General features: G+C 45.5%; 2 protein-coding genes across 2 annotated transcripts in view; one reads left to right on the top strand and one right to left on the bottom strand.

Moving 5' to 3' along the window:
- The window catches only part of LOC137533497 (annexin A2-like), a 78,812-nt gene that overhangs the window by 18,179 nt on the left and 33,913 nt on the right, over nucleotides 1-26,720 (bottom strand). The gene's annotated exons all lie outside the window — the stretch shown is intronic.
- The window catches only part of LOC137532337 (phospholipase A2 inhibitor and Ly6/PLAUR domain-containing protein-like), a 41,921-nt gene that overhangs the window by 471 nt on the left and 14,730 nt on the right, over nucleotides 1-26,720 (top strand). The window contains exons 2-3 of the mRNA XM_068252749.1: nucleotides 874-984; nucleotides 22,278-22,421. Coding sequence (XP_068108850.1) covers nucleotides 874-984; nucleotides 22,278-22,421 — 255 coding nt within the window. The remainder of the gene's footprint in view (nucleotides 1-873; nucleotides 985-22,277; nucleotides 22,422-26,720) is intronic.

The raw sequence follows: 26,720 nt of genomic DNA, 5'->3' as shown, positions 1-26,720 counted from the left end.
ACCTAGGTTTAGTTTTGTGGTTTTTTTTCCTGATTTCTGACCTCTAAACCTAGGTGCGTCTTACACACCGGAGCGTCTTAGATTCCAAAAAATACGGTAGCTTTAGAAAGTAGCTATAGGAAGGGTTTCTGATGCTGAAACCAGAATATTAAAGGACCACTATTGTGAAAAAAAAGTAGTCAGTTAAAATCTGACAGAACCGACAGGTTTTGGGCCAGTCCATCTCCTCATGGAGGATTCTCAGGGTTTTCTTTGTTTTCGACAGCATTTCCTGAACAGCAGTTTAACTGCCAAAATAGATACCAGCCAGCCTCCCTACTCACTTGCACACTATAATGTCAGTTACACTTTGCAACTGCTCTTCAGGAAATGCTGTTGAAAACAAAGAAAATCCTGAGAATCCCCCATGAGGATGGACTGGCCCAAAACCTGTCAGTTCTGTCATATTTTAACTGCCTACTTTTTTCACGCTAGTGGTCCTTTAAACGTAACAGTGGGTATCCTGAATAATACATTGCATTCTACTATATGTAGCTACAATTCCTCTTTATATTAAATGTTGCCTGCTTTAAAGCCTTGTTAGGCCATTCTCAGCCGAGGCGGCCGTTTGGGGGCACCTCTGGTTACCCAATACTGGAACTGTGCATAGCCATGGCAGCAGCTAGGCAAAACCCCAGGTATACAGAAAAGTGTGATCATTTGCTGTTCCTGTATACCACTGCCAATGGCTTACTAATTAGGCTGGTTGGGTAGAATTAAAAAGGAGTTGCAATATGCTATAAATACATTGAAAAAATGAGTGCTTAGCATAATTTACCTAAAGCCTTTGTGATAAACATGAAAAGTAACAAGCATTTTGGTTTTATTGTTTAGGTTATTCTGTGACGTGTTATGAATGCTTTGACAAAACTACAACTTCTTGTACTGGCGTCGTCAAAGAATGTGACTCGGGGATCTGTATGTCTGGGCTTATTTCCTTATTTGGTATGTTCTCACAGTCCCATTATAAATGCCATTGTAGTGTGATTATGTAGAGACATGCTTAGAGGGTCAAGACAATGCTGAATGCCAGAGATGATCAAATCAATGCTATTTTTCTGATGTGAATGCAAATTCATTGAAAACATCGTGCAGCCTAAAAGTGGGCCAATCTAATGTAGTTACTGGGATTTTTATCGGCCTAATTCTCTACAGTATGCAATTTGCATTAAAAATTTGCCTTAGGCCACATCCACAGCAGTGTGGTGTAATGGCAGCTTTGTAATACAGCTTACTGGACTGCAGTGCACCACCTATGCGATGATCACAGTGCGGCGGTAGCGTTACGGCAAAATGGGTTGCAATAGGATACCGCATAATGCACATGTTAACAGGTTTAGTTAAAGCATACTTTTCATTGACTGTATGCTTCTCTTTATGTGATGCAATGTGGCCGTAACGTGTGGTATGACCTTCTTTGTTCTGTTGTGTTACGTTTTTGTTTTACAGGGAATACAACTCAACGCTGTCAACATGGGCTGAGCTGGAAAATTAGCATCTTATTATTCTAGTTGAATGCTTGCATGGCAGTAAATACAGCCCAGCTTACCATTTGCTTCATTTTCTACCTTTATCAACTACTAAGGGAATACTGTATGTAGTGATTTTCATTGTATTTTTATTAGCTTTAGTTTAAAGGGAGCCTGAGATGAGGGTTTAGCAGTAAAATATACATACCTGGGTCTTCCTCCAGCCCCCTCTGGCCTGGTCGTTCCCACGGTGTCCTCATTTGCCTGTCTGTTCACCCGCAAATAGCCCTGAAAAGTCCTCTGGTCTGGGGCCAACTGCACATGAACAGCCCAGCCGCGTGCGCATTCATGTCCCTTGGAGCATTCTGTGCTGGCACAGTACTACTGTGGAGACAGTGGAGCGCAGCTGGACTGTGCATGTGCCAACTTGCCCCGACTGACGGATTTTCCGGGGCCAGTAGCGGGTGAACGGAGAGGGAGAAGAGGACGCAGTTGGAGCAGTCGGGCCAGAGGGGGCTAGAGGAACCCCCAGGTATGTATATTTTATTGCGGGGGCCCCATCCCTGGTAAACTCTAAGTGCTAAAATAGATTTTAAAAGTATGTATTCATCATTATTTTATTTCATCTATAACAGTTTTAAATCATGCATTAACTGTGCTGGGCTGTCCCAGTGACAACCTAATCAAATCCTGGCACAGAATCTTTCTCCTCCTTCTTGCAGTCCACCCTTTATAGACATTAAAAAATTCTGAATAAAAACCCTTATTTTTATGACCAAATAACTCAGTATTTGTCTCATCAGTCCAAAGCACTTTGGCTTGTCTAAATGACATTGTGCATACATGCAATAAGTGACTATGTTTGTGGCATAAGTGCAAGTAAGGCTTGTTTTTCATCACACTGACATACAGATGTTCTTTGTGCAAGTTGTGCTGAATTGTAGAACGATGTACAGATACACTATCTGCAGCAGGATGTTCTTGCAGGTCTTCAGTGGTGATCTGTGGGTTTGTAACCATCCTCACAATCCTCCACAACTGTGCCTGTAGCCTTCCATTACCTGATTACATTCCAGAAAGATGACACTTACAATTTAAACCTCTGAGAAACCTCTGAGATGTGCACAGCCTGGTGCCACTAGAGATAGCTCGAACCTTTAGGTTCGCGAACCTCGAACGCAAACTTCTGCAAAAGTTCGTGTTCGCGCTAACCTTGCGAACCGCAGCAGACATCAATGGGCAGGCGAACTTTCAAAACTACAAACACTACATCTGGCCACAAAAGTGATGGAAAAGATGTTTCAACGGGTCACCGGGAGGGGGGCGTAGCGGAATGGGATACATGCCAAAAGTCCCGGGGAAAATTACGGTCAGAAATTGCATTGCTAAATTGGATGCATAAAGTGCTTTAAAACATCTTGCGTGCAATTAGTGTACTTCTTCAAACTGACAGACCAAACACACTGTGTAAAGCACCGCAAACAGCTGTTTGTGTAGTGATGGCCATGCTGGACTGGTGCACACCATGGCGAGATTGCTCTTCCTCAGTGACGTCAGGTAATGTCTGACTGCCTTATCAACTCACGATGGTTCTTTCTCTACCATTGTTAAAGCTTACATCTATTTTTTTAAATTACTTTTTCTGCTGTCGGTTCAGTTCTTTCAACGAGAATCTGTTATGGAGGGCAAGTCTGCCATTCATTCAACTGTCTGATAAACTTTCCATATTACTTTATCAGTACCATGGTGACCACAGATAATGGCCGCGGAATCAGAGTTCAATTCCGGTCTGGAGTGGGAGCCTGAGAGACGTCTACCACCACACATCCAATGTGCTGTATAAGTAATGTACCTGCCCTGATGTGCTTTGCAGACCAGGCATCTGTGGTCAGATGGACCCTTGACCGAACGCTGTGTGCCAGAAATGACACCACTTGCCTTTCAATATCATGGTACAGTTTGGGTATCGCCTTTTAGAAAAATAATTGCGGTCTGGCTGACTGCTGGTATAATACAATGTGCAGTCACAGATGCAGTGAAAGGTATGCACTGACTGGTATATAAAACAGTTTGCAGTCACACAGATGCAGTGAAAGGTATGCAGTGACTGGTATAATACAATGTGCAGTCACACAGGTGCAGCGAAAGGTATGCAGTGACTGCACATCGTTATACCAGCAGTCACAGAGGTGCATTGAAAGGTATGCAGTGACTGCTGGTATAACAATGTGAAGTCACACAGGTGCAGTGAAAAGGTTGCAGTTACTGCTGGTATAACAATGTGCAGTCACACAGGTGCAGTGAAAATGGATGCACTGACTGCTGGTATATAAAACAGCATGCGGTCACACAGATGCAGTGAAAGGAATGCAGTGACTGGTATATAAAACAGTGAGCGGTCACACAGATGCAGTGAAAGGTATGCAGTGACCGGTATAAAAACTGTGTGCAGTCACACAGATGTAGTGAAAGGTATGCAGTGACTGGTATTGTAATACAATGTGCAGCAGTCACACAGATGCAGTGAAAAGGTATGCAGTGACTGCTGGTATAACAATGTGAAGTCACACAGGTGCAGTGAATAGGTTGCAGTGACTGCTTGTATAAAAATGTGCAGTCACACAGGTGCAGTGAAAGGTATCTAGTGACTGCTGGTATAACAATTTGCAGTCACACAGATGCAGTGAAAGGTATGCAGTGACTAGTATATAAAACAGCGTGTGGTCACACAGGTGCAGTGAAAGGTATGCAGTGACTGGTATTATAATACAATGTGCAGCAGTCACACTAGGCACTGAATGTGCTGGGCCTGGCACAGTATAGCAATTAGCAAGCGCCAGCTGTGACAGACAGGGCTGTATATGCAGTGTCAGTGGGCCACACACAAAAAAACACATCACAAGAACATTAGCTCTCAAAAGAGCTGTTTTGGGGTGCTTTTCATCAACAAATATGAGCAGGGAGCAAGCTAACAGACCTCCTAACTATCGCTTTCCCTATCTCTCCAATGTCTCTCCCTTCTCTCACTAATACAGCAGCACACAGAGTGAGAAAATGGCTGACGCTGCTGCCTTATATAGGGGGGGCTCCAGGAGGGAGGGTCAAAGTTTAGCCCAATGATGTAGTATAGGGGGCAGGTTGAACTTGCATAAAGTTTGCAATTCGACACGAATGTGAACTCACGTTGTTTGCGCGAACAAGTTCGCATGCGAACCGTTCGGGGCCATCTCTAGGTGCCACTACTGTTAATGCTGCAACAGGAGGATACAGTAGAGGCAGTGTCTGACTAAGTTCCCTGTTTGGATTATGGTAGGGAATCTACTCACAGAGCCAGTCTCATAGTATTCTGCTTAGGCAGGTTAACTTTTCTTTCCCTTATGCCGGATTTGGTAGGAACTGGGACATTTTTCCTTTGTAGCATTGATTCAGTAGTGTCTAGCTAGAGACCATTTTGCTTTTTGATGGTGCAAATGCAAGGGTCCTTCCATAGGGATCGCAACATTTGCACACACACATATGAACAGAGTCCCCAGGGCATATACTCCTCCCTCCTGTTCCTTAGTAGGTGCCAAAAAAAAAAATAGCCACCCAGGTTGAGCTTTATGTAGCATGTGTATGAGGTTTAAGCAGAGGATAGATCATTTTCCTCCCCTTTTGTCATGCATAGCCTTCTTCGCATTCCCATCAGCAATAGCATCCTACGCCTGCGCAGGACGCTACTGCGGATGGGAATGCGAACAAGGCTACGCATGGCCAGGCCTGCGCAAGTGCAGTAAGCCTGTTTGTGAAAACAAAAGTGTTTTGCGGGAGATCGCGCGCAGGCTGCGCACGCATCTCCTGCTTGGTGGGCGGAGACTGTTAGATGGCGAAACCGCCGTCTAATTACATTGTACAGCTCTGCGATCTGCAGCAGCGCTGTACTGGGGATAGACATGCGACACGGCTGTCCCCCTGGGGCACCAGAGAGAGCGATCGGCTATCATAGGCTGAAGCCTATGGCAGCCGATCGCCGTGATTGGCTGGCGGGGGTGGGCGGGATAGTGGGGGGAAAAAATAGATGTATTTAATAAAAATAAATAATAAATATTTATAAAAAAACACGGGGGGGGGGGGTCGATGAGAGGGAGAAAGAGCTCTGTTGGTGGGGAGAAAAGGGGGGGGGGAAATAACTTGTGTGCTGTGTTGTGTGGCCCTGCAGCTTGGCCTTAATGCTGCAGTGGCCTATTATACAAAAAAAGGCCTGGTCGATAAGGGGGTTTAATACTGTGGTCCTCAAGTGGTTAAAGCGTATTTTATTGGTAAGATTTGATAATATCTCTTTGGAGAAAACTCAGGAGAAACGTTATTATAGGATATTGGCATTAGAGATGGGCCGAACCTCCGACTTTAGGTTCGCGAACCTTCGCGGAAGGTTCAGTTCGCGGAAAAGTTCGCGAACCGCAATAGACTTCAATGGGGATGCGAACTTTGAAAAATAGAAAGAATTATGCTGGCCACAAAAGTGATGGAAAAGATGTTTCAAGGGGTCTAACACCTGGAGGGGGGCATGGCGGAGTTGGATACATGCCCAAAGTCCCGGGGAAGAATCTGGATGTGACGCAAAGCAGCGTTTTAAGGGCAGAAATCACATTGAATGCTAAACTGCAGGCCTAAAGTGCTTTAAAACATCTTGCATGTGTATACATCAATCAGGGAGAGTAATTAGAGTTCTGCTTCACACTGACACACTAAACTCACTGTGTAACGCACCGCAAACAGCTGTTTGCGTAGTGACGGCCGTGCTGGACTGATGCGCAACATGGCCAGAGTGCAGGCCGTGGCAGTTTTCCAGCCCATATGGTCGCCGGGCTGTGGTAGCTCAATGGTAGAACAACAGTGATTGTCCAGCTGATCAAATTTGGTCTGTCCACAATGAAACAACGACCTTATTATCTTCTTGTATGTAGGTAGGCATAGGTAGGAGTCCCAGTATAGGTAGGTAGGCATAGGTAGGTGCCTCAGTAGTTAGCTAGGCATAGGTAGGAGACCCAGTATAGGTAGGTAGGGATAGGTAGGTGTCCCTGTAGTTAGCTAGGCATAGGTAGGAGTCCCAGTATAGTTAGGTAGGCATCGGTAGGAGTCCCAGTATAATTAGGTAGGCATAGGTAGGTGTCCCAGTAGTTAGCTAGGCATAGGTAGGAGTCCCAGTATAGGTAGGTAGGCATAGGTAGGAGTCTCAGTATAGGTAGGTAGGCATAGGTAGGTGTCCCAGTAGTTAGCTAGGCATAGGTAGGAGTCCCAGTATAGGTAGGTAGGCATAGGTAGGTGTCCCAGTAGTTAGCTAGGCATAGGTAGGAGTCCCAGTATAGGTAGGTAGGCATAGGTAGGAGTCCCAGTATAGGTAGGTAGGCATAGGTAGGTACCTCAGTAGTTAGCTAGACATAGGTAGGAGACCCAGTAGTTAGCTAGGCATAGGTAGGAGACCCAGTATAGGTAGGTCCCCTAGTATAGGTAGGTAGGTAGGTGTTCCCGTATAGGTAAGTAGGTGCCCCAGTAGTTAGGTAGGCATAGGTAGGTGTCCTAGTATAGATAGTTAGGCAGGGCCTGGCTGGCACAGTAATAACAATTACCAAGGTCCAGCTGCAACAGATAGGGCTGTATAATTCAGTGAGCAACACACACAAAAAAAAACACATCTGGAAAACATTAGCTCTCAAAAGAGCTGTTGAGGGGTGCTATTTTAGCAATAACAATCAGCCAGGAGCAAGCCAAGAGCCTAACTAATCTTTCCGTAGGAGAACAAGTCTGCAGCAGCTGTCCCTAGTCTGTCTAGCAGGTAGTGTTGGGCGAACAGTGTTCGCCACTGTTCGGGTTCTGCAGAACATCACCCTGTTCGGGTGATGTTCGAGTTCGGCCGAACACCTGACGGTGCTCGGCCAAACCGTTCGGCCATATGGCCGAACTAAGAGCGCATGGCCGAACGTTCCCCGAACGTTCGGCTAGCGCTGTGATTGGCCGAACGGGTCACGTGGTTCGGACCCGAACGCGCTCTGATTGGCCGAACTGTCACGTGGTTCGGGTAAATAAATACCCGAACCACGTCATATCTCCGCCATTTGTCTGTGGGTTTAGCTTTGGGTAGGCAGGCAGGGTAGTTCGCGCTCCAGCCACGCTAGCCAGGGTCCCCCCCAGTCATTGTGTGTCGCTGCTGGGAATAGTAGTACACCGCTCGCTCAGCATTCTGTTTACTGCCACTCTGTGTACCTCGCTCAGCCACACTATATAGCATTCTGTTTACTGCCACTCTGTGTCTGCTGGGAATAGTAGTACACCGCTTGCACAGCCACACTATATAGCATTCTGTTTACTGCCACTCTGTGTACCTCGCTCAGCCACACTATATAGCATTCTGTTTACTGCCACTCTGTGTCTGCTGGGAATAGTGGTACACCGCTCGCTCAGCCACACTATATAGCATTCTGTTCACTGTTCTGTGTCTGCTTGGAATAGTGGTACACCGCTCGTTCAGCCACACTATATAGCATTCTGTGTACTGTTCTGTGTCTGCTGGGAACAGTAGTACACCGCTCGTTCAGCCACACTATATAGCATTCTGTGTACTGTTCTGTGTCTGCTGGGAACAGTAGTACACCGCTCGCTCAGCCACACTATATAGCATTCTGTTCACTGTTCTGTGTCTGCTGGGAATAGTGGTACACCGCTCGCTCAGCCACACTATATAGCATTCTGTTCACTGTTCTGTGTCTGCTGGGAATAGTGGTACACCGCTCGCTCAGCCACACTATATAGCATTCTGTTTACTGTTCTGTGTCTGCTGGGAATAGTGGTACACCGCTCGCTCATCCACACTATATAGCATTCTGTTCACTGTTCTGTGTCTGCTGGGAATAGTGGTACACCGCTCGCTCAGCCACACTATATAGCATTCTGTTCACTGTTCTGTGTCTGCTGGGAATAGTGGTACACCGCTCGCTCAGCCACACTATATAGCATTCTGTTTACTGCCACTCTGTGTACCTCGCTCAGCCACACTATATAGCATTGCGTACTCTGCCAGTCAGTGTGTATATTGCTGGGATCAGTAATACTCCACTCACCGTCAACCACTATATGAGCTCAACATGAGTTCCCCAGAGACCTCCGCTGTGAGCAGCACTCCCAACAACAGCAACAGCCAACGCCCCACGCAAGCTATAACATCCACCCCAGCAGCCAGTGGTCAGCAGCAGCCCTCCCCGGAGGAGAACGTTGTGTCCATCAGTCCGTCGCCAGAGCGATTAATGAGGGCTGCCATTGAGGAGATGATGGGGCCTGATGTGGAGGAGGAGGTCTGGCTCAGGCCAGCATCCCAAGTTAATGTTGAGGACGATGAGGGGTCTGTGTCTGGGGATGTTGGGGTGGCAGAGGTGGTGGGTGGGTCAGACTCAGGAGAAGAGTTGTATGATGAGGATGATGATCGGGACCATCTGTATGTGCCTCAGAGTCCGACCCCGGAAAACATGTTGTATCGTGTGTTTAGGTACTAAAATCTGCGTTCCCTCCCAGTAGTGTTGGGCGAACAGTGTTTGCCACTGTTCGGGTTCTGCAGAACATCACCCTGTTCGGGGTGACTATATAGCAGACTATATAGCATTGTGTTTAATGCCACTCTGTGTACACGGCTCAGCCACACTATATAGCATTGTGTTTACTTCCACTCTGTGTCTGCTGGGAACAGTAGTACACCGCTCACCCGCCACTGTATAGCATTGTGCTCTGTGTCACTGCTGACAATAGTGGTACACCGCTCACCCACCACTGTATAGCATTTCTGTACTGCCACTGTACTGCTGCCAGTCAGCGTGTACTTTAAGGATAAGTGAAATGAGGAAGAAATCCGGTGAAAGAGGGAGGGGCAAGGGAAGAGGTGTTTCCCCTGACGGTTCACGTACAGGCCACAGGGGAGCACCCAAGAAAACCCACTCAATACTGCCCATGTTGTCCAGGACAACAACCCTCACAGATCCAAAAGAACAGGACCAGATAATTACTTGGATGACCTCTCAAGCGTCCAGCAGTGGGTTAAGCAGCACCAGCACATCACGCACGAGGTCCGAGTCCTCAGCCAGTTAAAGTCTGGGCTTTCTTTGAAGACTGCACTGAGGATGTTACCATGGCGATTTGCAAGGTGTGCAAGACCCGCCTGAGCAGGGGGAAAAGTATTAACAACCTCTCCACCACCAGCATGAGCCGCCACATTCTATCCAAACATCCCACTCTGTGGGCAAACGCGGCAGGACAGGGTACCACCAGCAACACTGCCTCCCTTGGGTTCACCAGACTCACCACCAGACCCGCCTCAGCAGCAGCAGTAGCCCAGCCATTGCGTGGTTCACAACATTCACAAACATCAGACGATGCTGACACTGTCACTTTCCGGACTAGTGCTCTTGAGGTCTCCCAGTGTTCATCAAACACAACAACCAACAGCCCTTCGGTGTGCAGCGCTACGGTTGAGTTGTCTGTTTCTGAGATGTTTGAGCACAAGAGGAAATTGCCAGCAAATGACCCCCGGGCCGTGGCAGTAACAGCCAGCCAGCATAGCCAAGCTTCTGGCCTGCGAAATGCTGCCATATCGAGTGGTGGAGACAAACAGCTTCAAGGGCATGATGTCAGTGGCCATCCCACGTTACGTGGTTCCCAGCCGCTACCACTTTGCGCGCTCTGCAGTGCCTGAGTTGCATGAGCACGTGGTCAGCTAAATAACCCGAAGCTTGAAGAATGCCGTTGCCTGCAAGGTTCACCTCACCACTGACACCTGGACGAGTGCGTTCGGCCAGGGTCGATACATCTCCCTTACCGCGCACTGGGTGAACCTTGTGGAGCCTGGCAGCGATTCCTCACCTGCTACGGCGCGGGTGTTGCCCACGCCGCAAACAGCTGGATAACAACAGCAGCACCTACCTCTCTGACTCCTTCTCCTCCAACGCATCTCAAAGCTGTACCTCATCCGGAAATGCTAACCCAGCACCAGCAGCAGTAGGATCGTGGAAGCAGTGCAGCACAGCTGTTGGCATGCGTCAGCAAGCGTTGCTGAAGCTGATCTGCCTTGGGGATAAGCAGCACACAGGGGAGGAAATTTGGAGGGGAATAAAGGAACAGACGGATTTGTGGCTGGCACCGCTGGACCTGAAACCGGGCATGAAGCTAGACACCTGGCACGAACTGGCAATGTACGCAATAGAGGTGCTGGCTTGCCCGGCAGCCAGCGTTATGTCGGAACGCTGTTTCAGTGCTGCCGGAGGCATCATCACAGATCGGCGTATCCGCCTCTCCACAGAAAATGCAGACCGTCTGACTCAAATTAAAATGAATCAATCCTGGATTGGAAACGACTACGCAACACTCCTGGACCCCAACCAAGTAACATGACCGATGAACATCTGGGATGGTTTAGCGTTTCCGGTCCCTGTTTATTGAACCTCTCATCTGTATTACATTTATGACTGCATGGCGGCAAAAAGCATTGCTGCTATATCCGCACGCTTTTTGTCCTCATGCAAGGCCTGGGTTGTTGTGTCTCACAAAGCGTGGCCTTCTCCTCCTGCGCCTCCTCCTGTTCCATCACGTGTGCTGCTGCTGCTGCTGCTGCTGGGTTAGCGTTGCCGCGTGGTCCCTGTTTATTGAACCTCTTATCTTTATTACATTTATGACTACATGGCGGTACAAAGCATGCTATCCGCACGCTTTTTGTCCTCATGCAAGGCCTGGGTTGTTGTGTCTCACAAAGCGTGGCCTTCTCCTCCTGCGCCTCCTCCTGTTCCATCACGTGTGCTGCTGCTGGGTTAGCGTTGCCGCGTGGTCCCTGTTTATTGAACCACTTATCTTTATTACATTTATGACTGCATGGTGGTACAAAGCATGCTATCCGCACGCTTCTTGTCCTCATGCAAGGCCTGGGTTGTTGTGTCTCAAAGCGTGGCCTTCTCCTCCTGCGCCACCCTCCTCCTGTTCCATCACGTGTGCTGCTGCTGGGTTAGCATTACCGGTCCCTTTTCCTGGAACCTCTTATATGTATTACATTTATGACTGCATGCCGACAAAAAGCATGTTACCTGTGCAAAGAAAACAGACATTTCCCGCATTTAAAAGACAGTTTTCCCTTTGAAACTTTAAAATCGATTTTCTCAAAAACTATAAGCTCTTTTTGCTAAATTTTTTTTTCCTCTTGTACCCACTCCCAAGGTGCACATACCCTGTAAATTTGGGGTATGTAGCATATAAGGAGGCTTTACAAAGCACAAAAGTTCGGGTCCCCATTGACTTCCATTATGTTCGGAGTTCGGGTCGAACACCCGAACATCGCGGCCATGTTCGGCCTGTTCGGCCCGAACCCGAACATCTAGATGTTCGCCCAACACTACTAGCAGGCACACGAGTGAGTGTCATGGCCAGCAAGCCTGCCTTATATAAGGAGGGAGTGGCTCCAGGGCTTAGTGTAGCCTGAATGGCTACAATGTGCCTGCTGACTGTGATGCAGAGGGTCAAAGTTGACCCTCATAGTGCATTATAGGGCGAATCGAACTTCCGCAAAAGTTCGCCTGGAACCGTTCGCCGGCGAACCGTTCGGCCCATCTCTAATTGGCATAATTGTTTGATTGTGAGTAAGAATCTCTGTAGCCATAGGTGGCTTTGGGTGTAATTATGGTTTTACATGCTTGAATATTGTTGTTCTTTTAAATATCCCACAAATGAAAAATGTGTGTGAGAGAGAAGGAGGTTTTAATAATTAATTACTTGAATTTTACTTGAAATTTCATGTAATTTCATACTGACTTTGGTGGTTAATAGCAAAGCCCCCATACATGCTATCACCACCCAAATTGCTACGTATGTGAAAGGGAATACTTGGAACAAGTAAAAAAAAATATTCAAAAAGACCTTGTAGTTTTTGAGAAAATTTATTTTTAAGATGCAAAAAGAAATGATTTTTAAACTGTCATTTTTTTCTGCGTTTAAAAACCATTTTTCTTTGCATTTAAAAAATCAATTTTCTCAAAAACTACAAGGTGTTTTTGAATTTTTTTTAACTTGTACCCACTATTCTCCTTAAAGAGGCACTTAAGTCGTTTTAAAAAAATGAGATTTACTCACCTGGGGCTTCCCTCAGCCCCCTGCAGCTGATCGGTGCCCTCGCAGCCTGGCTCTAAAGCTCCAGGACCCGCCGGCGACCACTTCCTGTTTCGCCGTCACCGGTCGACAGGCATGGGAATGTGAGTGATTCTTCGCATTCCCAGCCGCAATATCGCCCCCCTAGGCCTCCTGTCCGCAATAGCAGCATAGGGGGCGATATTGCGGCTGGGAACGCAAAGAACGACTCGCGTTCCCATGCCTGTCGGCCGGTGACGGCGAAACAGAAAGTGGTCGCCGGCGGGTCCTGACGCTTCGGAGCCAGGCTGCGAGGGCACCGATCAGCTGCAGGGGGCTGAGGGAAGCCCCAGGTGAGTAAATCTCATTTTTTTAAAACGACTTAAGGTTCACTTTAACATATGTATCAATTTTAGTGTCAAAACAATATATGGAGGCTTCGCTATTCACTGCTAAAGTTGGCTCGAAATTATGCAAAATTACGAATGATTATACAAAAAATTTGCATAATTGTAATTAGCTGATTACGATCACCATGATTAGTGAATAGTCTTGTAGTTTTTCGGTAAATTACCAAATTATTACTGCATGTGTGAAAATCTTAAGATACCCCGTACATCTAACGATGTATGGGCAGATTCGACCAAGAGACAAATCTCTCTCTAATCAAATCTGATTAAACTGATAATCTGTCAGCTGCCCATACACCACAGAACGATTCCCGATCATTTTCATGCTGAAATCTATTCGAAATCAGTCTTTGCCGCACTGACGCTGTCCTCTAATGTAAAATGTCCCCCAGGTGCCCAGTGTAAAGTATACATTACCTATCCGTGGCCTGCGCTTGTCCCTCGCTGGCTTCCGGGATCCCTCTTGCATACGTGCGCGCCCCACGTGGTTTCCTAGTAAGGGCGCGCGTGTGTGATATCACATGCACGCCCTTACTAGTAAACCATGTGGGGCGTGCGTGTATGGGGAAGGAAATGCACCCGGAGCAATGGAGGGACAAGCGCAGGCCGCGGACAGGTAATGTATACTCTACACTACACACCATGGGGATATTTTACATTATGGGACAGCATCAGGGGTTTCGTCACGTTCGTCGATCGTCAGGAAATTGCACGCTGTTCCCGCCCCACACCCAATCAAGCAAGTTGACCCAACATCTTGCAGCATGCGTGATGGAGAATAATCAAATCGGATGGTCGATCGGCTGCCAAGTCGCCTGATGTATGGCCAGCTTTAGTGAATGCACGAAGAAAAAAAATCTAAAATACATTAGATAACTGACCTGTTATTTTTTTTGTCATTTTTGTGAATTAAGCCATATTTCTAAAATGTATTGCTTTCCTTCATTCCTCATTAAACCACATCTTCTGTTGTTGTTATTTTTGCTCGCTATTATTTCTGTTGCAGTTTCTTATCACAGATTGTTCTTCTGGGTGTAACTTGTTGACATCCTTTGTGGACTCATGACTTTCAGCTTCCGTCACCACCCATGTTTCCTTTTACTTTGCCATCTTACCTATTTGTCCTTCCCTACCACTGATCAGCAGTTTTACGTCAGTCATTGTAAGCCAATAGTGCCATAGCAAGGTTTGCGTGATGCAGTGTAGAGCTCAAACAATCTAACTGTAAAACTACAAATAAAAACTCTGTTATGCTGTCTGCAAAAGTTCATGTGATTTAAGGCTTGGCAAGTATTTGTAAGTGCTTTAACATTTACAGGTGTCTTTGAGTGCACAGAAAACACATGAGCTTGGCAGTTAGTTAAACAGAGTACTGAAATTGCGGTACGTGGGAGTTGTGATTTATGGAACGATATTGGACAATTTTTTAAAAGACAATCATAAGAAGCTTACTGGTTTGAAGGCTTAAAGGGAATCTGAATTCTATATTTTATAATAATTTGTATGTGTAGTACAGTCAATAAATGGTATCATACTGATTCATCCTCTAAGTTAGCCTATAATCATATCATCCTGATTCAAAACGTCTTGCTAGTACGGCTAAGAAATAGAACATTAGTAGCAAAGAACAGAGACTCGTATTGTTTTCAGTACAGGAAAAGTTAAGAATGACTCCACTTGTTATCTATGCAGAAGAGCTTCCCTGAGCTCTCCGAACCAATTTTGGTCAGAGACAGTCCTATTTTCTGAAGCGCTTATACATCGAAGAAACAGCGAGAGACAGATTCAAATAAGGTTTTACTGCAGGGAGTTCAAAGGGTCATTAGCTCTGTTTCATAGTTTAATTTACAGTGTGTGGTTTGTAGTTGCAAATATGACAGAATGGCCTGGTGCACACCAAAAAACGCTAGCAGATCCGCAAAATGCTAGCAGATTTTGAAACGCTTTTTCTTATTTTTATGTAGCGTTTCAGCTAGCATTTTGCGGTTTTGTGAAGCGTTTTTGGTGTAGTAGATTTCATGCATTGTTACAGTAAAGCTGTTACTGAACAGCTACTGTAACAAAAACCGCCTGGCAAACCGCTCTGAAGTGCCGTGTTTCAGAGCGGTTTGCGGTTTTCCTATACTTAACATTGAGGCAGAAACAATCCGCAATCCAAAATCTGCAGCAGCCTGGGAGTATGCGTTTCTGCAAAACGCCTCCCGCTCTGGTGTGCACTAGCCCATTGAAATACATTACCCTAGCAGATCCGCACCCGCAAGCGGATCGCAAACCGCAGCAGAACCGCTCTGGTGTGCACTAGGCCAATGATGTAATGTCATAGAAAAAAAAAACTATTTAACTGAAAATAAATATATGAGATTCTTTTCTTTGCTACGACTGTTTGATTAATCATCTGTACTAAACATACAATTCATTATATCATACTTTTTTTTTACGTTCAGTGTCCCTTTAAACCCAGGATTGAACTTCATCCTAATCAGTAGCCGATACCCCCTTTCCCACAAGAAATGTTAACCTTTTCTCTAATGCATCAGGGTTGTCTGAGTTGCTCATTTTGAGGTGAAACTGCTCCCACAGTGTAATGTCAGAGCCATGGCCCTGACAGTTTCCTGTCTGTGAACCTTGTTGCATTGTGGGAAATAAAATCCGCTGCCAACTGCCAAGCAAGCAGTATGTCCCTCTGTGCATATTTATTGTTAAGACTTATATTGGCTTCACCTGGCGCCCATTTTTCCTTCTTATTTCATGCACAAATTTTACCTACCTAACATTTTTAAACCATTTTTTTTCACTAATTACAGCAAAACTTATGTTTTGAAAGTTGTATTTGAATTGAAACAAGGTATTATATTAGAGTGAGAATGGTTGAGTTAGAAATCTCCTAGCTGCATTGTGTACTGCAGAGATGGGATAGTTTTATCCCTTTCCTATGAAGTTTAGTTTACTTTTTTTACTAGTCTCCTATACCCCTATATTGCACCCTTCTGCCTACAAGTCACTAGATAAATTATATCAAACAGTGCATTGACCGTACATTTAGGCGTCGTGCAAGCCAGGTAAATTGGGTGCTGCCATCCAGTGGCGTCCCTACCATAGTGCGCAAGGGGCGTGGCGCACCGGGTGACAGACACCCAGGGGGGTGTCACCACGACCCCCCATAGCAGCACAGCAGGAGGGTGAAAGCAGCGCTAGAAGGAGGGGCTGTGGAGGCAGCGGTGGGGAGAGGGGAAATATCCCCCCCCCCCTCCCTCACCTGGGACCCCTCCTTCTGCCTCTCTGCCCCTCCATAGCTAACTGTCGGGCAGTGCAGGGGCGGCCGGAGGCGTGCTAAGAGTTACTCACCTCATTTCCGCGTTCCAAGCGTGGAGCCGGAGCGCAGCGTCATGTCGTCACAGGTCTGTCTTCAACGCCGCCCACTGTGCTTCCGCTAATTAGGACATTACAAAAAGTCGTGCGCGTAAACGCCAACGATTTTCGTATGGCCCCACACAGTTACTGTCAGCCCTGGGTAGAATAACAAATGCCTTTCTTTGCTCTTCTTCTAAGAGCATGGCAGGAGTACAGCCCTCCCCCACATCCTGTTCAGGTCAGGAAAGAATTCACAAGTGGCCAGACCACCTGGGGAGCAGCCATTTGGTCACACAGCTCCTGTTCCACCAAACCAGCTCAAACTGGTTGAACTTCAAATTTCCCTCCAAGCTTATAGCTTCACACAATGGGAACATTTACTTTATTAATAATTCAAGATGGGTTTGGCACAGAAAGACAACAAACACATTTCCTGATACCCAGAAATCAGTTCTATCACTCACATGATTTATAATTTTCTGGCTATCAGGAATCAATAGAGAGACCACTTTATCCGGCCTGCGTAGAGCAAATTCGACAGACTAGGCGTGTATAGTCTCATTTAATACAGAGTCGCATGCTGCTTATGAATATGGTCTCGGATTTGCGATGCACCCATCTGGGGCGGAATTACACAAATTATTAATAATTGGTACATTCCTTGCTCTGAGTCTGTGGGTGGCAACCTGACTGCCAGGAGGTAACCCTGCCTCAAACACACCTACTTTCCAGGTAGTGACCGCCCCAAAACTCTGGTCAGTAAAAAGCGTTTGCAAGGAACTCCTCCCAGTTCTTCAATTCCCATCTACCAGGAAGGTCTAGACATGTGCTCAAGGAGAACCGGGCGCATGTTGTGTACAAAGACTTTAACCTGAATGCCTACTTTTAAACTGGACTATTTTCTTCATGCTTCAAATGGACTGCTCAGCTAACTAAGTAAGAACTTTCTGATTTTATTCCTTTTATTTTTAAGCTCTGTGTTTTATATGTTAATAGGTGTATATAACTGTATGTAATGCATTTGTGTTATTAAACGTTTAAAAATCGTTTAGCGGTTATGACCTGTTGCTGAATATACACAATCGTACCTATTCTCCTGAACTCGCTACCCTGTGTTTAATAGAAGTATACATTTATAACCCGTATGCGAGAACCCGGCCCAGATATAACGATCTGACCCAGGTTCCTGCATACTGCTAAGGGTTAATAGAGCGTTCTCGAAGTCCTAGTAAAATTACAGTAGCGGGCTGTGTAACTCGCTTGGTGGCAGATCTTTGAATTGTATATGTGTGTGGAGTAATTCGGTTGGTATCAGAACGCTCCCTTCGCGAGTCAGTTCATCAAATTGCGAACGCGGGTTACCCTTCGTGATGAACAAATGACCGTGTAAGAGGATTTCTGACGCTGATCGATTTACCCCATCCGCAGACCGGCCTAGCGGTCTGTGACAGGGACCACTATACTACCTATACTGTGGGCCACTATACTAGCTGTACTGGGGACTACTATACTACCTACACTGGCTCCTGGCACTACCTAAACTAGGGGGCACCTCTCACTACCTAAACTATCTAGGCCAGCCAGCCCAACATCACCACCAGCCAACCAGCCCAGAATCACTGGCAAAAAGGCCACAGCATCACCCCCAGTCAGGCCAGCATTTACTTCAACCAGCCAGGCACAGCCACAGCATCACCACCAGCCAGGCACAGCATCACCGCCAGCCAACCCAGCCACAGCATCACCGCCAGCCAGCCCAGCCACAGCATCACCGCCAGCCAGCCCAGCCACAGCATCACTGCCAGTCAGGCCACAGCATCACCGCCAGCGAGGCCACAGCATCACTGCCAGGCCTTTCAGTCCACACATCATCCCCAATCCAGCCAAAAACAGTATTGCCAGCCAGGCACAGCAGCCAGTAGAGGAGAATTCAGAAGCCAGGTGAGAGGTGTCTACCATATTAAGGGGGCATTCTGCCCATTTTTGTGAAATGCTGTCTATTTATGTGCCTTATGACTGCTGAAATTGTCTTGTTAGTGGCCTCATGATTTCTGAATTTGTCTTGTTGGTGGCCTCATGATTGCTGAATTTGTCTTGTTGGTGGCCTCATGATTGCTGAATTTGTCTTGTTGGGGGCCTCATGATTTGTTGGGTGCCTCAAGATTTCTGAATTTAACTTGTTGGGGGCCTCATGATTGCTGGATTTGTCTTGTTGGGGGCCTCATGATTGCTAACTGTGAGACTATGGGAAAAGCTGAATCATAATCATATGAGACAATAGCCTTAAACCTACTTTTTTATCTTTTTAAAACAGAAAATTAAAACAATACATTTTTCAGGAGTAGGATGGATGAAATTGTTTATCTTCACAGTTTATTTTCAACTTGGATTTTCTATAATGTTCACGTATGAGTTAAAATGTTTGTATTTAGTTTAAATTGCTGTTGGCGCTTTGCGATAGATAAGTGACTTTTGGGTTGTAGTTTGTGCACTCAGCCTCCAAAAGGTTCGCCACCACTGTCCTAATCTAATGTCCCACCATTGCTAAGTTCATGTAAATTTGTCTCCACCTGTGACCACACCCACATTTTGGTCCATGACCACACCCATTTTTCAGCGCAGCCGCACAATGTAGCCCCATTTTTCGGCTAAGCGCGCCGCACGTTGTCTTCCTGATTGGGGGGGGGGGGGGGGGTGTCTGTGGATAATGAGCACCGGGTGCCAAATACCCTAGGTACGCCACTGCTGCCATCAGCCCAATTGCAAAATTGCAAAAAATTTAAAAAGAGGAGGTCATACAAAAATATTGCAATGCGTTTCTTGGATTATAACCTGCTTGTTCAAGCAAAAAAAAAAGAGAGTGTAAACTCAAGGAGCATAAATTACCCTCCTATAAAATACTATAAGCATATAAAGTTTGTAGTTATAAAATTATATATAGACATATTAACTAATCTGAAATATGAACCAGTTGAAACATAATAAAAGTTTTTATTATTTCAGATTACTTCATATGTTTATCTGTATTTTTATGATTACAAACTTTATATGTTTATATGATTTTATTGAAGGGTCGTTTATGCTCCTCAGGTTTACATTTTTTTTTCTCATTGAAAAAAAGTGGATTACATCCCAAGAAACGCATAGCAATCTTTTGTATGAGAGTAATTTTTGATACATTCTTTTCTGATATGACAAGTCCTCTTATAGTAAGTTCTGCAGTTACGATGCCCCTTCCAACAACATCCCTAACAAATAGTGCCATCAATGTTCTTCCGTCTGCCAACAAGTGCTGCCATCATAATCCCACCTACCTGCCATTGTATTTCTCCCTCCTTCCACCAAACAAGCACTACCATCATGCCCACCTCCTCCAACAAGAGCTGCCATCATGTTTGACCCTTCCTATACCAACGAAAGTAGAACTAGTAGAAACAGAAAAGCACAAGGACACCGGGAGCCCGATATCGAGTATTATCGTTGCGTAATTCGGTCTATTGTAGTGAAAATATACTCACAATTCTGGGTTGCTTCTCTAGCAACCACCATCAGAGCATGTGGAGAAGTACCGTCTCCACTCGGCCTTGTCGGTCGCCGTTCCCGAGAAAAAAATATACCACTATAAACTATAATGATATAACCCCACGTTGTGAGGTATTATTACGTACAAAACACTGTGGGAGGCGCCCTTATGACTCAGAGTATACAGCACAACATAGATATATCAAAGGTAAGCGTGATACGTCTTACCTGGTGCGATGACTCACACACAAAAGGTAGTAGAATTCGAATTTATTTATTGCCACTAAAGGGCGCCTCCCACAGTGTTTTGTATATACCAACGAAACACTGATATCAACACAGGGGTTGCCCAAATATGATGCATGGGGTTGCAGAATTATTTCTGTAGCTTGAAAAGTGTTATCATCATTCCACTTTCCTCCCAACAAGTGCAGTCATACTTATCACAAGGCAATAAAGAGAAAGCCTGCATTATGATCAAATAGCACTGTTAGTATAGAGGAAAGTTGCACTCGGGCATCTGTGTTAACTAGTGTGCTTTAGGTGCCGTTGAAATGGTAGGAAGGTGTATGGCAACACAAAAGTAAAGACAAAAATACAGTACACCTGGCACTGCTGGTTGCAGGAATTTGCAGCAAAGTCCATCACATACAGTGTAACAACATTGTAATGAAGGTTAGGCAGACATACCAATGGTACAGATGAACGAGTTGGCAGTGTGCGCAGGGCAAGGGGAACAAGCCTGATGTCAATTTTGCACTGACACAGTCTCTGAGGAAGCTCTTGGGGGTAAGAAACGGCCGCCTGGCTTGTTCCCTTTGCCCTGGAGCTACTGTCGACTCATTCATTTGCATCACCAGTGTGTCTGCCTACTCTGTCACTGCATTATATTGTTGTTACACTGCATGTGCTGGTCTTTCATTAAACCTGGGCAAATTCCTGCAACCAGCAGTGCCAGGTGTATTTTTGTCTTTACTTTTCGCAGTCATACTTTTCCCTTCATCCTATTTACAAGTACCTATCACACACACACACGCGCGCGCACGCACGCACGCGCGCGCACGCACGCACGCACACACACACACACACACTTTGACTACAGTAGTCTTGGTGTAACAGGCCTCCCTCCCAAGAACCTGCTAGCCCCCTTCCTGCCCTGTGACAGTGTAGTGCACTTGAGTGTGTATATTTACTTCTCCCATGACTTCCCTCAGGGATCTTCATCCTCAGAGCATCTCTCAGACAAAGGAGCAGCGAAAACCGTCATTAACAAGGTAACTATTCATTCTTCAGAAACTGCCCTACTCCACGATTTCTGCAGTGATCACATAGAAAGAAACTGGTATAACTGGCTTCTGACTAGTAGACTGGGGTGTCAGCTCTGTGGGAACATGCACTGAAGCACACATGGCCTCCAACATGCAGTTACATAAATTAACACCATTGTAGAGATTTATCAGACCTTGATACACCATTAATGTAAGTAGATAAGCAGTTAGACAAATGACCCGCACACTCCACTGGAAGTGTCTCTAGGCCCACCTCACAGTTTGAGAATAGCTGTGTAACAATCTTACCTCCTCATAGTGGGTCCCGCGACATCTCCTGTTGCATTTCTGGCGGGACTCACTCACGTAGGGGGTCTTTCGCGCTGTCATCCTCGGATGGCGTTCCCGACACCTCTGTGGCGGTGAGTCAAAACGCACATGTGCGCAGTATGCCTAGACGCACGCCTTTACAGGCTGAGGAGGTGTGTCTGAAGGGAGGACCTGTCCTCCTGTGGGCTGGATTGACTCTCTCCTGGGTATATTAGGCCAAGCAAGTCATTCACTCGCTGGCCTTGATACTTATCAGTACGCTGGTTCTTGGCCTAGCTAGTGATCATTTGAGCTACATTTATATATTGTGTAGACGCACAATATATACAGTATGTACTCTAGTTAGTCAGTTTGTTATTGTAATTATATTTTGTAATATTATCATATTGTAATATTATATCAGTTACATCATATTGTATATTTTCTGTGACCGACCTCCTGCCTGCCTCTCGACCTTGCCTTTGTCTAGTCCTTCTGCTTTACTGCCATCTGATTCCTGTGTATGATTCGGCTCGCTCCTGACTCTGCTATTCTTTGTTCTTTTCAATACGACTGCCATCTGACTTCCTGTGTAACGATATTAGCCTGTTATTTGACCAAGCTCTTCATTAGCCCTTCTGTACCGTGCATTTCTGACTTTCCATGTATGACCTAAGCTACGACCTGACCTCAAGTTACTGTGTTCTGTGTGACCCAGCATTACAAGCTGTAGCTGGTCATAGATGAGTAGCCTGCTGATAAATGTTTATTTGTGAACACAGGTGACGGGACACTATTTGGTAGATCCTGTGCTCCAAGTGAAGCATCCTGCGGTGTTTCTGGCACAATGACTTCACCAAAAGGGGTAGCAAAGATATCCACATCGTGCTGTAAAACTTCCAACTGCACACCAGCAGCCCTTCGAAGTACGTAAGTTCTACTGTATAGTGAATTAAGCATATACCTAAGTAAATGTTATATTAATAACCTGAGTGCATGCACTGATATGACTCCTTTTAATAAGGCTGGTTTCATAATAGAACCCAAATTGGTTCATTCAACAGAACCGGACCACAGCGGTGGAATGGACATGTCAACATCCTATGATCCCCTCAGATATGTACTGCTTTTTCCATTATTTTGTGTCTGTTGTAGTGACAGAACGAATGGTCCCAAAGTGCATGACTTTTAGGGCCGGTGCACACTTTTAAAAAAGCGCTTCTGGGTGCTTTTTAAAACGCTAACGCTTTCAAAAGGGCTTGGCTAATTTTTGGATGGATCACACCAGAGCGATGTGATTTTTCCCAAAACGCAAACGCGGGACCTGCAGCATTTCTGAGGCGATTCAGCCACAATGTTAAGTATAGGAATGTGGAATATCGCTCTGAACAGTGATAGATCAGAGTGATTTTCAAGCGTTTTTGTATAAACAGTACACTTGCAGCTCTACTGCACATAAAAAAAAAACTACACAAAAAGGTAAAAGGTATAAATAGAATATCGCTAGGCACATGCCTAGAATCGCTTAAAAAATTACTTCTAAAAGCGCTGAGTGTCACGGAAGAGCCGTGAGAAAAGAAATCGCAATCGTTTTTCTGCACCGATTGTCGTTGACGTGCCAGATCAAAGGATGTTTAGGGCCTCACAGACTTCAGCCTTGGGGGTCTTCTTTTGGTAATCTGCCCTCTCATAGCTGCTATCAGAGTTCTTTTCATGAGAGCCAAGTTTGCTCTCTGATAAGGCCTATTTGTTTAATTAACATGTTCAAAAGAAGTTTCTTTCAGGAACCAATGACACCCAGGTGTGAATTGCTGAGCTGAAAATATACCATTTGGTGATTCCAGCAAAAGAGAGCCTTCCACACAGCAGGGCTCCAGACACGGTGGAGCCATCCCATCAGCCTTAAACATAAATGTAGTATATGTTTTTGCTTATTTACGGAATACCGTACCTAGGATAGTTATGTGAGTTATACCATTTGATTTGTGGTGTCAGGGATAAGCCACGATAAAATATTAAACCTCTCAGGAACTAAACATAATATGTTTGATGTTATAGGAATTGTCATATTCTGAGGATTAAGCGAGCTTAGTATGTTTATCTCATCATGGGGTTGATTCATAAAACTAACTTATTTTTTACCATAACTATAATGCATAAAATAGACAAATATGGAGAAATAATTCATGAGAAAAACAGATCAGGGATCTGATTCAAAAAGCTTTTCTGTTGAATTATCTCACTTTACTTATTAACTCACAATTTATCTCCATTTATTTAACTTAATTCAAGATTTCTCACTGCTTAAAGTGTACCCGAGCCATAGCTCATGTACACAAAATCAGATACTTACCTAAAGAGAGGGAAGCCTCAGGATCCTATTAAGGCTTCCTTCTCTATTCTTATGTCCCCCATCGCTGAGCAGGGCCCTCCGGAAGATTACAGAGAAGGCATTGTCGCTAATCAGATCGGGGCCGTGCAGCTCCTCTTCCTTAATTCATGGCCACGCAATAGACGATTGAGCACGCCCGCACATGCGCAGTAACCTGGAGCTGCGAGATTCGTGCCACTGCGCATGAGCAGGCATGCAAGGGTACAGCATGGCAATGAATAAGGATGTGGAGCTGCATGGCCCTGATGTGGAGATCTTACCATGGCCCGCACTCTGCAATGAGGGCTGCCGACAAGGGTTCCCTCTCTTCAGGGTAAGATCTTGTTTCGAACCCAAGCTTCAGCACGGATTCACTTTAACTCATGGTTCATCTCTCCTTATTTGACATAACTCATTATTTATCTCTCCTTATCTGTTTATCTCATAAATCATCTATCCTTATTTATCTCATGCATTAGCTCTCAGTTAAAGAGACACTGAAGCGAAAAAAAAAATATGATATAGTGAATTGGTTGTGTACTATGAATAATTACTAGAAGATTAGCAGCAAAGAAAATATTCTCATACTTTTATTTTCAGGTATATAGTGTTTTTTCTAACATTGCATCATTCTATATTATGTGCAGATTACACAACACTCAGCATTCAAAATGAGTCTTTCAGAACTGTCTGTGAACTAATGACCTCTCCTCTAGTAGAGAAAAAGTAAACAGTTCACTTACAGTTGAGATAATAAATGTCAGATAACAGCCCTCTCCACGACTAAAGCTGGCCATACACTGGCCCGATTTGCGCCCGTTTCGACAGCAGATTCGATCACTGGGATCGAATCTGCTGCCAATCGTTCACGCTACATGCCGAATTTCGATCCATTTCGTCCGATCCCGTCGATCGCGCCGTGCAGAAAAAAACCGGCGATCGCCCGCGGGTAAAGAGCGCATCGCTAACGGCGTTTGAGTGCCCGACGACCGACGCAATAGAGCCCGCATACATTACCTGCTTCGCCGGCGCGAGTCCTCCCGGTCACCGCTGCTCTGTCTGCGCTCTGGTCTCCAGGTCCGGCATGCCTCACTTCTAGCCCGGCAGGAAGTTTAAACAGTAGAGCGCCCTCTACTGTTTAAACTTCCTGCCAGGCTAGAAGAAGTGAGGCATGCCGGACCTGGAGACCAGAGCGCAGACAGAGCAGCGGTGACCGGGAGGACTCGCGCCGGCGAAGCAGGTAATGTATGCGGCGGGGGGTGGGGGGAGCGGCGGCAGCAGCACCACCACAACAGATTGTGAACGGTTTCAGGCTGAAATCGGTTCACAATGTGTTTGCAGTAAAGGTGGCCATACGATCCCTCTCTGATCAGATTCGATCAGAGAGGGATCTATCTGTTGGTCGAATCTGATGGCAAATCGACCAGTGTATGGCCACCTTAAGACTTAGTCGGAGAGTTAATGGCTTGTTTGCATAGAGATAACAACTGGAGTTTCTTAACTCTTACTGTACTGGAAACAATTAGACTGATGTATCTGATCTTAATGTTTTATTTCTTAGCTGTACTACACATACAAATCATAATATCATCATTTTTTTTTTCGCTTCAGTGTCTCTTTAAGGTGAAAAATAAGAAAGCTTTGTGAACCAACCCCAAGGAGCGATAACTCATGAGTTAAGCCATATAAGGAAAGATAAACCATGAGTTAAGTCAGTTAGTCCTCTTTTCCATGAGCAGCTAAGGTGGCAAATTCACCGCCTGTCTGCTCCCATCCACTGGCCATGCGCCTGCTTGCGCGCTTATGGCAGGCGGTGGACAGGCAGCCCCCCATTGCAGTTGCCATGCTCAAATGCAACAGATGGCAGCCAGAGAGCTCAACTGCTTGACAAAGGAGCAGTTCTGCTGTCCATGGAAAAGAGGCCAGAAGAAAAGATGAATCATGAGTTAAGTTAGATAAGGAAAATAAATTATGAGTTAGGTAAGTCATTTAAGGAGAGACAGTGACGTAGCTAAGAAGCTCTAGGCCCTAGTGCAAGTTCTACAAGGACTCTTTACATTACAATTGATACAGGGTACCAAAGCCTGCCAAGGACAACACAGTGTCAGAGGTGCAAGAAGAGGATGGGGACTGCTTAGGTTAATACTATTCAAAGCATCTATATAAGTGATTATTACCAGCACAGGACCAATAAAACGCTAAAACTGCAGTTGAGGGAGGGCCCTATGGGCCCCCTCTGGCCCAAGGGCCCGGTGCTGTCACTACCTCTGCAACTCCTATTGCTACGCCACTGAGGAGAGATAAATTGTGAGTTAATAAGTAAGATGAGATCATTTAACAGAAAAGCAGCAGAGAATCAGCCCCCATGTCACATGTCAGTGCAGGTACTCTTTATAAAGAACCTGTACTGAGTAAAAATATTTAAAATAAACATATGAGGTAACTTCAAATGAACATTGCATAGTTACCTTACCATCAGTTCCTCTAAGAAGCTCACCATTTTCTTCTGACAATGATCCCTTTCAGTTCTGACAATATTTTGTCAGATCTGAAATATATCAGTTGCTGTCAGTAAAATATCAGTTGCTGTCAGTTATAGCTGAGAGGAAAACTAAAGTACCAGGTAATGTCCATGTTTCCCTATGGCTCAAGTGGGCGATGTTACAGTTTAACTGTGTGCTGACCAGAAAGCTGTTATGGGTAATGGCCATTTTCAAAATGGAGGACGGAAAATTCCCTTGATCACAGTGAACAAACAGGATGCGGGACAGGAGAAAGACACTGAGGAGTAGACTACATGGAAGGTAAGTATGACTTGTGTATGTTTATTTTGACTTTTAATTTTCAGTTCAGG

This window comes from Hyperolius riggenbachi, chromosome 9 (assembly GCF_040937935.1).
Source record: "Hyperolius riggenbachi isolate aHypRig1 chromosome 9, aHypRig1.pri, whole genome shotgun sequence".
Taxonomy (NCBI): Eukaryota; Metazoa; Chordata; class Amphibia; order Anura; family Hyperoliidae; genus Hyperolius; species Hyperolius riggenbachi.
This window is presented reverse-complemented; position numbering and strand designations above follow the sequence as displayed.